This window comes from Onthophagus taurus, unplaced genomic scaffold (assembly GCF_036711975.1).
Source record: "Onthophagus taurus isolate NC unplaced genomic scaffold, IU_Otau_3.0 ScKx7SY_12, whole genome shotgun sequence".
Lineage (NCBI taxonomy): Eukaryota > Metazoa > Arthropoda > Insecta > Coleoptera > Scarabaeidae > Onthophagus > Onthophagus taurus.
The window spans coordinates 208,649-224,287 of record NW_027248937.1 but is presented as its reverse complement, the minus strand read 5'-3'; the positions used below and the strand labels follow the sequence as shown (position 1 = coordinate 224,287).

The 15,639-nt window shown below is 36.4% G+C and overlaps 2 protein-coding genes across 4 annotated transcripts; one reads left to right on the top strand and one right to left on the bottom strand.

Annotated features, from left to right (window-relative positions):
- Positions 1–5,358: 5,358 nt before the first annotated feature.
- Positions 5,359–7,263, top strand: LOC139432261 (uncharacterized). Of its 3 annotated transcripts, XR_011642115.1 has the most exons (5): positions 5,359–5,554; positions 5,624–5,654; positions 5,734–5,776; positions 5,841–6,936; positions 6,989–7,192. XR_011642115.1 is itself a non-coding variant. In XM_071200741.1 (3 exons), exon 3 carries the CDS (start codon positions 5,841–5,843, stop codon positions 6,819–6,821), a length of 981 nt encoding a protein of 326 aa, XP_071056842.1. In that variant the 5' UTR covers positions 5,360–5,554; positions 5,624–5,776; the 3' UTR covers positions 6,822–7,263. The 3 variants fall into 3 exon arrangements, 1 of the variants encoding a protein (XP_071056842.1); XR_011642114.1 differs by having other exon boundaries at positions 5,360–5,554; positions 5,624–5,776; positions 6,989–7,191; XM_071200741.1 differs by having other exon boundaries at positions 5,360–5,554; positions 5,624–5,776; positions 5,841–7,263.
- Positions 7,264–10,829: 3,566 nt separating this feature from the next.
- LOC111419505 (uncharacterized) lies at positions 10,830–14,622 on the bottom strand. Its single transcript, XM_071200750.1, has 2 exons — positions 14,067–14,622; positions 10,830–14,002 (listed from the first exon to the last, which is right to left on the bottom strand). The coding sequence occupies exons 1-2, from the start codon at positions 14,620–14,622 to the stop codon at positions 10,830–10,832; spliced, it is 3,729 nt and encodes a 1,242-aa protein (XP_071056851.1).
- Positions 14,623–15,639: the final 1,017 nt, after the last annotated feature.

The following is a 15,639-nucleotide window of genomic DNA, read 5'->3' as shown; positions in this document are numbered from 1 at the left end:
CAAAATTGTTTTTGTAAAATATTTAAAAGGAATAAAAGCTTAAAGCACAACAGCAGAGCTTCATTTCTAGTTTTTAACTGTGAAGAAAAGGAAGAAGGAGTGAAATTATAAAATGAATTTGTTAGAACCTAATCGTAACAGTTATCGTTTGACAGGCAAACGAATTGGTCGAGGATTTTTTAACAAGTTGATAGATAAACTTCCGATAGAACTTCATTTGCCAGGATATAATTTTTGTGGACCGGGTACCAAGTTGGAAAAGAGATTATCGAGAGGAGATCGAGGCGTGAATCCATTAGACGAAGCGTGTAAGAAACACGATATAGCATATACGGTCAGTTCAAATTTAAAATTTAGACACGACGCAGACAGAGCATTATATAAAGCAGCGAAAGAACGAATACGAAATAAAGAGTCTACTCTTGGAGAAAAAGTGGCATCGTCCGCAGTTGCCGCCTTAATGAAAGCAAAAGTAGCGGTCGGTATGGGCGTAGGTAGAAAAAGAAATCGTACGGGTCGACGACCTTTAAAAAAAGTCCGAACGCGTGTAAAGCGTGGTGGAGCTATATCTTTTGTAGATGCACTTCGATTCGCTCGCAACGCAATATCGAGATCAGGTGCTAAGAATTTGTTGACAAACGTTAAAGCGGCGTACGGAGCTTTGAAAAAGATAAGAAAAAGAATTTCCGAACCTAGAGGTCGAGTTATTCGAATTCCGAAAACGGGAGGATTTTTACCTTTAATTCCCCTGTTCGCAGCTTTAGGTGCCCTAGGTAGTATCGGCGGTGGTGCTGCCGCTATTGCAAGAACTATAAACAACGCGAAAACAGCTAGAGAGCAATTAGATGAAGAACGAAGACATAACAAGGCTATGGAAGCAAAGGCCGTAGGTAGCGGATTTTATATAAAACCATATAAGAAAGGTTGCGGTTTGTTTATTGAAGGAAAGGGGATTAATGTTGGCGGCACAGGTTACTTCAATAAGCCCTATAAGAAAGGTTGCGGTATAACCACTAGTTCAAAAAACTAGTTCGAATACCTCGTCGTGCGTTAACTAACGTCGAGTTGGAAAAGTTTGCGAAAGTACTAAAAATTCCACATTTTCGGGGTATATTTATGAGAGACAATCTCCCGAGTAAGATTAAAAAGAAGGAAAGAGGTATTGTTAACTTGGATAACTTGAAAGGACGAGGGACTCATTGGGTCGCCTATAAGAAAGACGACAAGGACATATACTATTTCGACAGTTACGGTGATTTAAGACCGCCATTAGAAATTGAACAATATTTGCTGTCAGACGGTAGGGGTGGTCAAGTAAAGTATAATTACTGTCGATATCAAAGAGAAATAGATCAAAATTGCGGACAGTTGTGTCTGAAGTTTCTAAGTAATAAAAGAACCTATTAGAGTCTAGAGACGTTTAGACGTTCAGAAGTAATGGAGAAAGAAGCAATACACACGACATATACATTTACGTTGACTGGAAAGTCATCTGAATTGACTTGTAATTTTAATCCTCCGATCTATTTGAACGAATTTGGTAGTTACGAGTTGGCTCTTTTGAATTTCGAAACGTTTAATAGTTTAGCAAACGTTAATAAAAACAACAACGTAATCCAATACGAAGATAAGACAGGACATTTTAAAAACAATATAATAGTACCTGTTGGAACGTACGATATTGATGATATTGCCGACTTCGTGAATGAACAGCTAGACAAAAGACACGCTAAAAGTGTTGTAATAAGGATTAAGGGGAATAATAACACACAACATTCTTTAATAAAAAGTACCCGTCGAATTAATTTTGCATGCGATAATTCTATAGGGCCGTTACTTGGCTTCAAGCCTCAAATATTACCTAGAGATACGGAAGTGGAATCCGATTTCGTAGTAAACATAAATAAAACGAACGCCTTACAAATTTATTGTAATTTAGTGACGGGATCGTATAATAACGGAGTTCCCGTGCACGTTTTATATCATTTTTTCCCAAACGTTCCGGCAGGTTTTAAAATAATCGAATCACCACAACTACCTATTTATTTACCGGTTTTAACGAACGTGATTAGTAGCTTAACAGTACGTATACTTGATCAGGACGGAAACTTGGTAGACTTCAGAGAAGAAGAAATAACAGTGAGAGTTCACCTGAGATCGATAAATTGAATTATTTAAATTTGACTAACGTTATGACAGTGTTATATCAAAACAAAAGAATGCGGTGGTCAAGAAGAGACAGAGCGAGAAAATTGTTTAATGGAGAAAACTATAAAGCGCGCGTCATCAGTCAACGTAGCGGCAGTAGAAGACGATCCATTCATCGATTATCACCAGTCAATCGAAGGTATTTAGTTCAGTTAGGATACGAAGTGTTAAAGTAATGGACATTTTAAAAGTAACGGATAAGATAAAAACAGATCACTCTATCGTAAGTTATGAATTCCATTCGCATCAACCGTTTGGATCGACCACGTTCGATAACAATGACGAAATTAGAATTTCAATTCCGGAAATAGATAATTATACTTTACCGAGCGAGAGTTATCTATACGTCGAGGGTAGCGTTCGTAAGTTAGCCGCGGACGGAAGTATAACAAAAGATGCCAGCGCAACGGGGCAATTGGTTAACAATCCCGTTGCATTTATGTTTAGCGATATTCGATATCTTATTAACGGAGTACATGTTGATGGTGTGCGGAACGTCGGTATAAGCTCTTGCATGAAGGGTTATTTCTCATCTACGCAGAACGAGGTGGTGAAATTAGAGAACGCCGGTTGGCACATAAAACCTTGGAAAGATGATATAGCGGGTGTTTCAAAGGCTTTAGATAAAAATGGAAATTTCGGTCTTAGCGTTCCGCTAAAAACGTTGCTAGGATTCGCAGAAGATTTCAGAAAGATCATGATGAACGTTCGACAGGAACTTGTGCTAATTCGCGGACACGATGATACGGACGTCATCTTTCAACCAGCAGCCGCTCCGAACGACGAAAAATTGAAATTGATCATTAATAAAATTATATGGAGAGTTCCTCACGTGGCGGTGGGATTACGCGAACAGTTGGCATTAACAAAACTATCAGAAAGAAACGTAGACATTCACGTTCCTTTTCGATCGTGGGAAATACACGAGTACCCTCAATTACCTCAAACTACAAAGCAATCTTGGGCCGTCAAAACTGCTCCACAATTGGAAACGCCTAGATTTATAATCATCGGATTTCAAACAAATCGAAAGGGTATATTTAAAGGAAACATGGCATTATTTGATAATATAAACTTAACGAACGTAACCGTTTTCTTGAATGGAGAACGTTTTCCGTACGATAATTTGAATGTGGATTTTGATAACAATCACTATGCGATTTTGTATGATATGTATTCAAGATTTCAGCAAGCATACTACTATCAAGAAAGCGAACCTTTGTTTTCACCGGAAGAATTTAAAACTTACGCGCCGTTAATTGGAATCGATTGCACGTATCAACAGGAAGCAATACATAAAAGCGGAGTAGAAATAAAAATCGAGTATTCAACGAAAAATCCAATTCCGGAAGGTACGACAGCTTACGCATTAATTCTGCATGACAGAGCATTTGTGTATTCGCCTCTTACGAAAATGGTTAAGCAATTAATATAGTGGTACTGTTGAAGCAACGTCATTTAGTGTATCTCTAAACATCGAAGGAAACGTTTGCATATAGTGGTATATTATGGATATTATGGTTTTTCAAAGGGATTTTATTATTTTGGACATTCAAGGTTTCACGATAAACGATGAAGAATTTATCCCAAAGGAACTGGCTTCTTACGACAGTAATCATTGTATAAGTCATTACGTGTTTCAACCTAGTCGAAGCTTTTCTTCACTATCTACCAAATTTCGCAATACGGCGAATTGGTTAATGAGTCATCATCATTGTATTGATTGGAACGACGGGTTTGTTCCTGCGTCTCGTTTCGATGAGATCGTTTATTATTTGTGTCGTTCGACAAAAGTAGCGTACGTAAAAGGACGTGAGAAAGCTACATTTTTAAGAAGAATTTTAACAATACCGGTAAAAGAATTGCCGGAAAATGAATGCAAATTGGAGGTTGGTGCGCCGATGTGTCCCTATCATAAAAAGAGACCAAGTATGTGCTCCTTATCGAATGTTTTTTATTTATTTTCATACGTATTCAGACATCTATAACTATATGTAAACGAATTGAGAAAGGCAGACGGGTAGTAGCGGTAGAGCAGTTCAAGATGGAACGTCTTTGGCGGTTAGTTACCAGATTGGGACTTTCAACTTTTATAATTAATAAAGTGTGGGATATTATGGAAAGATACGAATCTGATTTATCTTTTGCGAATATTAAAAACTACGAATTATGTTATTTACCAATCGATTATTATATCAATAAAGTAAAGCCATTAGATTTGGCGGCGGTTTGGTTTAAATTACCGTTGAAGTATAGAAACGATGAGCGATTACAAAGCAAGCTGCCCTGTTTTGAACATTATAATTTGCCTCATTGGGAAACGCATATTGATGGTCCACCATCGGCAAGAAAGGATTGTTCTTTATGTATGGTTTAGTATATAAACATTGTCAGTTATAGATTGTAAATTAATAATAATAAAAGATTGTAAAAAGTGTAAAAAGTTGTTTTAATTTAAAAGAAAAAAATAGTTAATCTAAATGAATACATGGTATGTATACATTGGGTTGGGTTGGTATGACTTGGGTTGTACATTGAAAAAGTATTAAATTGGAAGAAAAAAAGGAAGAAAGAAAGGGGAAAAAAGGAAGAAAAAAGGAAGAAAAGAAAAAGGGAAAAGGATTGTTTTGAAGCTCCTCCTATGCTCCTCCCATGCTCCTCCTCAGGCTCCTCCCAAAGTGGAGATGGAAGAGTGGGGATGGGAGTGGGGGAAATCTAAAATTCCCCCCCCCCCCCCCGGTTGCCAGGAAAGTAGAGCCAGAAAAAAAGTACCCCCACTCTAACTCCGCCCATTCCCCACTCCTCCCCCTTGTCACGCCCCACCCCACGCCCCCCTTCATTACTCTAGTATAAGAAGGCACCTCCCAGCCTTTGAAAGTCACTTAAGTGTTTGTGTTCTTCAGTTTTTTGGTAAGTACAACCTTCTTTATTATCATGTTTATATAACGTTCATTTTCTCTCCATCACTACAGCTCTTTCTACAACTTTCTCTTTTTTGGTGAGTAAAACTATATTTGTTTTGTATGTTTATATAATATTTAAAATTGATTTTTCCACTCCTAGACATCCTTGCTCATTCAGCTTTCTCTTTTTTTGCTGTGTTTTATTTGGTAAGTAACCTTTTTTACTTTGCTTATATAATATGTAAAATATTCTTGTTTTGTTTCATCATAACAGTTCTTTCTACTTTGTTTTTGTGAGTACAACTTGTTTATTTGTTTGTTATGTTAAATTGTTATTTTTATTTTTTCAATTCCTACAGGACCTTACTACTGATCACTTCCATTTTGTGTTTGATCAGTTCGATCAGTTTTGATAACTTCGTTATCTCGGCGACTTTTTTCTGGTAAGCCTTATAGCCTTCTTTTCCTTTGCATATATTGTTGCTAATCTGTTTTTTTTTTCATTCCTATAGCTCCTTCTATTTTAAATCTTAATTTTTGTTGGTAAGCATAACTTTATTATTCGAACGTTTGTATCATAATATCTACAATAATTTTTTATCATTCACATCCTATCATTCAGCACCCACTGCAATTAGATTTTAACGTTCTTTTCATCAAGCGATGTAAGTATACATGATTTTTTATTAAAATAAAATAAATTAATGTATGAATCTTTTTTTTATCAAGATGTCTCAAGACGGTTTTAGTCAAATTGATTTAACTGCTCCCGGTTTCGCCAGCAGCCAGGAGTCATTCCTGTTAAACAGTTTTGACATAAACCTGTTGAACATATCGACTGTTGAGAAGGCGCTGGATCCAAACGTGCAACCTAATGAGCAGCCGATGGATCCTAACGTAGAATCTAATGCGCAGCAAGATCCGTCGCTTCTGAACGTCGCAGGTTCCGCGAATGTCGACGATAAAAATGTGAAACGCCTTTCACTTCGTCGGAATTCGGGGAACCGTGAACATTGGAAGAAGGCTGCAGGTGTGTGGGTACCGTCAGAAAAGTATAGAGAGGAAAGAAGGGAGGCACGTGCTCGTTCGCGACGTAGCCAACGCAAGTATGTGTCAGTTGAACAAGCGACCCCGTCGAAGGTTGAAATGACACAGTCGAAAGTGGTTACCGAGAACGAGTCCGATAAATCCGACGACTCTCTTGCTTTAATGGCGGTATCACAACACTGTAGTAACCGGAAGTATCTTAAAGCTACTAAGGCTTCTTTTTCTTCTTCTAAAGCTTCATTGGCTCCCGTTACTAACTCAAATATCCCTAACACCGAAATTCCTTCGTTAAGCCCGAAAGTACACATCTTAAGGGTTGACAATATTCCTGCTAATATTCCTGCTACTTCAGATATTTCCGATGTGTCTGCCAGCCTTTTTTCAAACGCAATGTGTACAGCAGTAGAAACAACCAAAGGGGAGATTTTGGCCGAAATTAATAATTTGTATCAAAATTTTTATAAAGACCTTCATGCAAAGGTTCTTCAATTGCAGACCTCTTTGAGAGAACTTTCACAGTTTAGAGAAGGGCTGGCATCGAGCTGTAACAACCCTTTAACAGTATCGCTCGACATCACCATAGCATCATTAACCTGTGAAATTAAAAAGGCTGAATGTATTTTATCTAGTTTCACTACTAATAGCGTAAACTTCCCTTCCTAGCTTAAAGATGACTAATAATATGGATAATATGAGAGTTAATCATATGCTAAGACTATGTGAAGTGGAGCAGAAAGTTGCCTCGTTGGAGGTAAAATTAGATGCTATATTTAAGTTGGTACGTTATACTTATAATACTTTTTTCCATGTCATTAATTTTATCTTCTCAGCTGCAGAGTGTGTCAGAATCGGCTGTGGTGAGGGGTGAAGTGCATGTGCAAAACATGCACATTAACCGTTGCACATGTGTAAGTTCACCGACTCCGGCACCGACTCCGGCAACGACTCCGGCAACTACTCCGGCACCAGCAGCACCACCACCTCCTTACCAAAGATATCAAGAAGAGGAGGAGGAGGAGTGGTAACTACTCCTTCTCTTCTTTTATTTATTAAGTTAATATTAAGTTAATTATTAAGTTAATTATTAAGTTAATTATTAAGTTAATTATTAAGTTAATTATTATTTTATACTTCCAATATACTCAATATATCTATATAAAGTTACTTTTGCTATATTTTCATTCAGTCTTATCCTGTTAATGTTATAATTCATTTAGTACGAGAATCATGATCGACGAGAAATTAAAATGTCTACCGCAACTTCTAACACTGCCTATAGTAAATTTTAGTAATGGTTCGGTCGAAGAACACTTTACAAGACACAGCAATTTATTTGGTGGAAAATGTAAGCGAGGTTTAATTGTAGGACCCTCTGGTGTCGGAAAAACAAATGCTATGTTATCGCTTTTACTTGCACGTAATGGCCTCCGCTTCCTAAACTTATACTTATGCTCCAATTCGTTATACCAAAATAAGTACGATTTTTTAAGACGTTTAATTGAACCTATAAAAGATTGCGGTTACTATGAATTTTCTAATATAGACGAGTTCATTCGACCGGAAGATGCGAAAGAATATTCGGTAGTCGTATTTGACGATGTTTCCTGTACAGGTCAAAATGTCATTAAGGAATTTTTTTCGTATGGTCGACATAAAAACATTGATTGTTTTCTAATTTGTCAAAGTTATAGTGCAATTCCAAAACAATTAGTTCGCGATAATTGTAACTTTTTGGTGTTATTTAAACAAGACTTAACAAATTTAAAACACGTATTTGAAGATCACATAATGAGCGATATGGAGTTTCATCGGCTAAAGGAAATTAGCGATGCTTGTTGGGAGAATAGACACGGCATCCTAGTTATTGATTTAGATTGTAGTGTATCTAAGGGACGTTACCGTAAGGGTTTTGATAAATTCATTGAAGTTTAAAACTAACGACTTCAGCTGTACAGTTCGTAGTAACTTCACATACATCATACAATGAACAAGACGATAGCTGCAGAACTTATCGCGGCACGAGAAGTCGTGAGAGACAAAATTCGTTCTTTAAAAGAAGACTTAGAGGAGTCAAGGATTCGGTCGGAAACCGCATATGCACCCATCGCAAGACCCTTACAGGATATTGTCGCAAAACTTGACACTGCGCCTTTACTATCCATTCCAAAACGAAGTTTATCTCCAAAAGAAGAAAAATTGATATCTAAGATACAACGCTACTCGCCGGATATTTCTGACGTACCAGCTAAAACCGAGACCGAATATTTTATTCGAAAACCGAAAGTTCCATTAAAAGAACAACGACGAAAATTTGCTACATCGACTCCTGAAAAAAGGTTGGTATCTTCTCCCACGTCTTCTCCTCTTGGTCCATTAGCTCATGCAGAAGAAGAAGTATATGAAGTTCCGCCGGGCGAAGAAGAAGAACTCCTCGATTCTAGCGAGGATACCGGAGCTCTTATTTCGGACGCACATAATCGAATAGAACGACTTAAAGATGAAATAGAAGAAAGATTGGAGTCTCCAGAGGTACAAGCCGCTTTGAGTCAGTTTCATCCTTTGCCCAGAACGTATATTGTTGGTTTAACAACTGATTTAAAAGATGATTATGATCGTTTATACGGTGTTCGCGAAACTCCCGAAGGTTTCTACATTGGAGTCAGTCCTGTTCACTTTGAGGATCAGGATATTCACGTTGGAAACTTCAAATATACGGGAACCGTTGGTTTATACGATTTACTATTTAAAAACGAACCGGGCAAATTTACAATTCAGGACATGCGCAACTACAAAGATATCTTACTACGTTCAAATGCTCCGTACATTAATTACATTCCAGAGGCAGGTATGACTACTGAGGACGACAGTGGGAAATTTCAGAATATTATCAAGCCTATCGTTGAAGGTAACAAACCCAAGGTGCATTGGGCTAAATACTGGCCGAATCCGAAGAAAAAAGTCGGTGGTGCATTACAAAAACAAGTCGTTCCTGGGGCTCTTATCGAATACGAGTATTGGGACGATCCCAACGAACTTGTCGACAGACTGCGTTTGTTGATGGCCTCGCAAACTGCAGGTCATTCTGCACATGTCAATGAAATATCATCAATAATATCGGAGCTAACAGAGGCCGAGATTATACGTTAAAATATTATCATAAATATACGACTCTCACATTTTTTGTTTTAAAACACCGACGTTTGTGAACTAGAGCAGATGAGTTTAAGCAAGTTCGGAAAACATTCGTCTAGTATGACGATCGATAAGTTTGGTAAACACGTACACGGACACAACATTGCTGCTCATTTTAATAAACGTGAAAACTTACAACGATATTTCAAACAACCAACAATACTTACGTTTAGCGGAGATGGAACTACGGATACAACGGATAATTATTACATTATTCAAAATTTAGGTTACGTAAGTAAATATATAAACTTTTTATATATTGGTGAAATAGTGAAATACCGATTTGAAGGAGACGTTGAAATGATTATTAACGGGAGTATCTTCGATCCAAATAAAAAGTTAAATGTTCTCTTCTTTGGAGATAAAATAGTTTGCAAACCCACAACGAAGACCACTTTACTCAAGAAACCATTTATGGTAGAACTGCTCATTGAAATATCCAGAAAATGAGCGATATTAAAAGGTCCGTCGTAAACGAGTTGCACGCGTCCGCGAGGAAAAAGTATAAACGCAGACGTGTTATTATAAAAGGTTTAACGGACTTATTTCAAGCTGATTTAGTGGAGATGATACCTTATTCAAAAGCAAATGGTAATTTTAAATATATTCTAACAGTTATTAATGCTTTCTCAAAGTATGGATGGGCTGTACCACTAAAAAACAAAACTGGCAAAGAAGTTACGCGAGCTATGGAAACAATTCTATCGGAAAAGCGGAAAAACATACCGAAGAATCTGCAAACGGATAACGGAAAAGAATTTTACAATGAGGATTTTAAAAAGCTCATGTCACGATATCACATCAATCACTACAGTTCATTTTCCAATTTAAAGAGTTCTATTGTTGAACGGTTTAATAGAACAATAAAAGAAAAAATGTGGAAAGAATTTAGTATGCAAGGTAACTATCGTTGGTTGGAATTGCTTCCCAAATTAATTCTGGATTATAACAACCAAGTTCACAGGACGATAGGAATGAAACCTAGCGAGGTAAATAACAGAAACGCATCGACACTGTTAAAAACTGTATATAATTACATAAAAATTGCCGATCCTTATACCAAAAAATTTAATGTCGGTGATCACGTCAGAGTGAGCAAGCATCGACACGCCTTCACCAAAAACTATACTCCCAATTGGTCTAACGAAGTGTTTACAATACATTCTGTTCGTAATACTTTCCCAACAACATATCTGCTCAAAGATGCATCCAATGAAAAAATTATGGGTGGTTTTTATCGAGAGGAATTACAAAAAGTTAAATATCCTGACGTCTACTTGGTGGAAAAAGTGCTACGGCGAAAAGGAAATCAAGTGTTTGTGAAATGGTTAGGATTAGGTCCGTCTCATAATTCTTGGATCTCAAAAACTAACGTTCTTTAAAACGTATAAAGACCTATATTTAAAAGTTTACAAGACTTTATTAACAATCGAACATTACAAATACATTATTATTCTTTACAATTTTTTTAAATTAAATTCATTTATTCGCATTCAATCTTTTTATCAACCAATGACCCCACGCCAAAGTATTACATCCGTTCGGCAATATGTATCGTTTATCATCGCACGATGAAAGAGCAATTTTATTCTTTAATTCGGTATACATAGTATGAAATTCTGACTTAAAAATGTACATTTTTTTATGAACCGATCCGCCACATTCAACCACACGTTTATAATCGGTCACGCTTAAATGTTTATCTATAACATATTTCTTTACTCCTTTAGCCTTTTTTACATTATCATTCAACAAGGTGATGCAGTACGCCTTAGCTCCTGTTCCAACAAATGACGTTATGCACCTGTTTGGATATTCATCTTTCATTCTTCCCAACACAGATCGACCGCGAGGTATATTGTGTATATTCTCTAACGGATAATTGGACGTGTCAAAAAATTCAATATTTTCTTTTATATCCTCATATACATTGGGAGTAGTAATTTCTAGGATTAGGGAATCAGTATCGGTGTATAAAAGTGTTATGTTATTTCCATATTTAACTTTTAAGTAATCATAGAAGAAGCTGTACATTACGGTTTTCGAAAGCTCTAATATACTGAAACCTACATACAGCGGTTTGCAATAACGAACTTCCGCGACGTTCAATTGAACGGCTATCAAATTATCGCAAAATATTTTCGAAGATTTAAAATTTGGTTTAGCTATTAGGGCTTCCACGCCCGGTTTCTTATGACGACATTCCCAGTGGGTAACTAGTCTTATATCCACTCGCTTTTCCACATTTTCCATTGTCTTACCGTATACGATGTTATTCATTGCTTTGTAATGATTTTTTTCAAATTCATTCTTAGCTTTCGCACGTTTATCGGAATTGAAATCGATGTAGCTCCGCATCCAGTTGGATTGTTTAAATTCTAATACTCTGTAAATCTTCGTTAGTTTCAATCCGAACTTGATACACTGCTTTAGATTCACGTAATGAATGATGTATTTTGTTTTATTTTCCAAATTTGCTATTAACTTTGCATTTTTTGAACCTGGGGGTACAATCCGTTCTGGACAAAATGGCAAATCGTTGTGTTCATCATGTATTGCTTCCGGATACTCTAAATCTACCTCGAACACGTAACCCTTTTCGGAATCGTCTTCCGTATTGTAAATATCTAACTTTTGAATCTCTTCATCTGATAGCCATCGAAATCCCCCCGTCGGTAATTTTCGTCTCATTGCGTGTCCATACAAATTCGTAGCGTCGAGATACAAAATATAAGATGGGTCTTTGGTTTCATCAAATTCCATCATTAATTTATTGTTAGCCTTCGCACTGCGTTTAGTGCACATACTTAATCCACCGCGAATACCATTTTTAAAGAAGTGTAACATGTCTATGTCCGTTAATAATTCTAATTTTACCCCTGTCATTCGTAATAATGCATCCCAACCGAAGCCCGGCGCTGTGAAGTAATGACATGGATCTAAAGAGTAATACTTCATCGAGATGGTTCGGAAATTCTCAAATACGTCCGCCAAAAGTAAAACGTCAGACGTTAAATAAATGTCGCTATATTCGCCTAAAGTGCGACAGTTAAATAAGTTCCACACCGTTTGTGCACGACAATAATTTTCTTCGGTTATACTATCGTCGCATAAAGTATTGTAAAAACTACTTCGATCTGGCAGAGCGGTAAGATTCAGCTTTTCGAATGAATCCACAAAGGAATACGGAAAAACTCCTTTCTGACGTATAAGTCGAAACTGTTCTTCGTTCCTAAAATATTTTCTGATTTGAACGCATTGGTTGTCTTCCAAAAATGAACCCAACTTCTCTAGCGATAAAGCCATAAACCTAAATGAATCCACAAATCTCAATTTCATATGAACCCGCCTTAGCTTTCCCTTGCTGTCAATGTTTTCTCCTACGATAATTTTTTTCGAAAATGATATATACTTTTCTTTATTCTGTGCTATAACGTCCACGTCTTCTTCTTTTAATGCCATATCTTTCACAAACATATGACAATCGTAGTTCGAAAGATTGTGAAAGAATATCGGTATGAACTTTGGTAATTGATAATTGATGTTACATACAGCATGTGCGGGTCCTCTATACAACCCAGTTAGGTGATCATGATCGCACACTTTATTACCTTCTTTTATTTTGTGCGAACAAATGTGACAGATATCCTGCATCTCGTGTATTAATCTATCAATAGGTGGTAATGGGAGCATTTCTTTTGGTTGGCTTAAATAATTTTTGTATATATTCAGAACGTCATGTTCCAACTTGCTCATGAAAATTTGAGCAGCATTACATCCGCGATATATTTCAAACTTCGACAATGATTCGTCATATGAACATTTTATATAATATGCAAATGCATAAGGTTCGTGTTTGAAACATTTGACGGAGTATGAATTATCATCGTTAAGTTCTGTTGCTTCCGCATCGGCGATCGGTTTCTGTAATGCTTCAAAATCTGCATACACCACGAACGGTATTTTTAATTGTCGTTCAAAATTTTCGAACTGTAGTATATTTTCCTTTTCTTCATTTCCATATTTATTTATTTTCAAATTTGTTGTTGGTAAAATTGCCCTTACCTTGCTGCAATCGTCACTTTGATGACGGATAAGTTTATTTTCTGACGTAAAGAATACCAAGCATCCGTCGCAAATATACTTTTCATGACCATTCTGCGATGCTTGCGATGATAGTAATCGAGACAGATTTTTTATCCAACAATAGTGACTATTCCCGGAATCATTTGTAACCAATAATAAATTTATATGTCTTTCTTCTTTTTGTCGACATATATACATTGTAATTATGTCATAATTCATAACACCGTCTTTAAAATACTCATTTATTCCATATACATTAATAGATAGTTTGTTCTGCTTTTCAAATACAGGTATATCTCGTAATTTAACTGGAAAAACAATATTTGAATAGTCTAAGCCGCAGTCTAGGTAATTCGGATACGAAGATGTCCTCTGTGGTAAACCGTTCGGTTCATGTAGTGCGGATGTTACAGCCCATGCAAAACATGCATCATCCGCGTTTTGTATATTTATCACAGCACGCTTTGCTTTTATTTGCGATGGTAGATCGATGTAATTAGATGCTCTGATAGGATTATATTTGTTTAAATTTAACTCCATATAGAGAATTTGCATTAAAGTCCATCCTAAATAAAATATTGAAACATTTATTTTTTAATATATAGGTATATTATGTCACATTACGCTTACCTGAATCTCGTTCCTGGAATTCTGACATTTTTGATGAAATTTCATCAATAAATTCCTTATATATTTTATACAGATCCGACGCTAATGATACTACCTTATTTTTCGTATTGAATGATTTTATTTCACAGTCTTCCTTTGATTGTAAAAAATACAAACCAAAACATTCCATATTTAATTTTACATTTCGGTGAATATCGATTGCGCTTTGTATTAGATTTAGTATTTTTTCTCGAATTCTATGAGAAAATTCATCCAAATCCACAAAAAAACCTTCTTCACTTATTCGATAACTGACAATTTTGTCACCGAATGCTCCAGCTATTCTCTCCACTCCGTCATCGATTATAACAAAAGCGTTACGCTTGTGTGCGTTGCTTCGTAAATGTGCAGAGTAACATTGTCTATTTACATAATCATCGCAAGCCTCACATTTTACTGCTTTTGGAATTTGCGGTGCGTCAAGCTTGATTCTCTTGCCAATACAAGATAATCGTTGATGTCTTTTTAAATTGTCAACTCGAGTAAAACTTTTTCCACAATCCTCACACACGACCATTTTACAATTTAATGTTGTACACTTCTACTTGTTATGAAAGAACTACGTCAATACCACATTTCGCAGGCGTTTATAAACCCTCACCGCTCCTGAAACTTATTGGGGAGGAGGAGGATGCATCGAGTGCGTTTGTATACATGTATATTTATAACTCCGTATACCTCTGCATAATAAATTAAAAAAATATCTCGCAGGTAGATCATGACTCACTTACTAGTATTAAGTTAATTGACCTCCTCCTCGAACGTATCCCCCCAAAAAATTTGCCGATTCAAGAACCTCCTCGCATATTTTAAAGCTCCGTATACCTTTACACAATAAATTTTAAAAAATATCCCGCAGGTAGATCATGACTCACTTATTTGTATACCTACATGTCCCAAAACCGTATACCTTTGTGTACAATAAGTTAAGAGATATATCGAAAACATTACCAGTTCATTGAGAAGCGTCGAAGGATAAACATAGTAATTGTTTTCATCTAGGTAAACAGGTTACATATAAAGATAAATTTTTAATAACATAACCTAAATAAAGATACATTTTTAATAAAGATAAATTTTTAATAATTTCGTCAAAATAACATGACCTTCTCAAGTTAATTGACCTCCTCCTCTCTTCATCGAATCTCCTCCGACCCTCAAAAGAATCGCCGATTCAAGAACCTCCTCTCCTCATCGAACCTCCTCTGACCCCCAAAAAATTTGCCGATTCAAGAACCTCCTCCTAGAACGCAGGTTCGAGGAGGAGGTTCTTGAATCGGCGAATCTATACTACTAACATGCTCAAAGATGTCATTTGACGTCTGAATATCACAAATATGGTCAACAGAATTATCGGAACCAAAAGTGATAGAAAGTTCAAACATGGCTCAGTACGGCGTATGACGTCATAATATAACGTTTTGGGCACATTTTGTTTTTTATCTCCAACATGCTCCAATGTGACATTTGGCATCTAAATATCATATATATGGTCGACAGAATTACCGGAACCAAAAGTGATAGAAAGTTCAAA

Coding starts and splice junctions, on each gene's coding strand:
- LOC139432261 (XM_071200741.1), top strand. CDS start 5,841: ATGTCTCAAGACGGTTTTAGTCAAATTGATTTAACTGCTCCCGGTTTC.
- LOC111419505 (XM_071200750.1), bottom strand. CDS start 14,622: ATGGTCGTGTGTGAGGATTGTGGAAAAAGTTTTACTCGAGTTGACAAT. Junction 14,003..14,066: donor ATTCCAGGAACGAGATTCAG/GTAAGCGTAATG, acceptor TATTTTATTTAG/GATGGACTTTAATGCAAATT.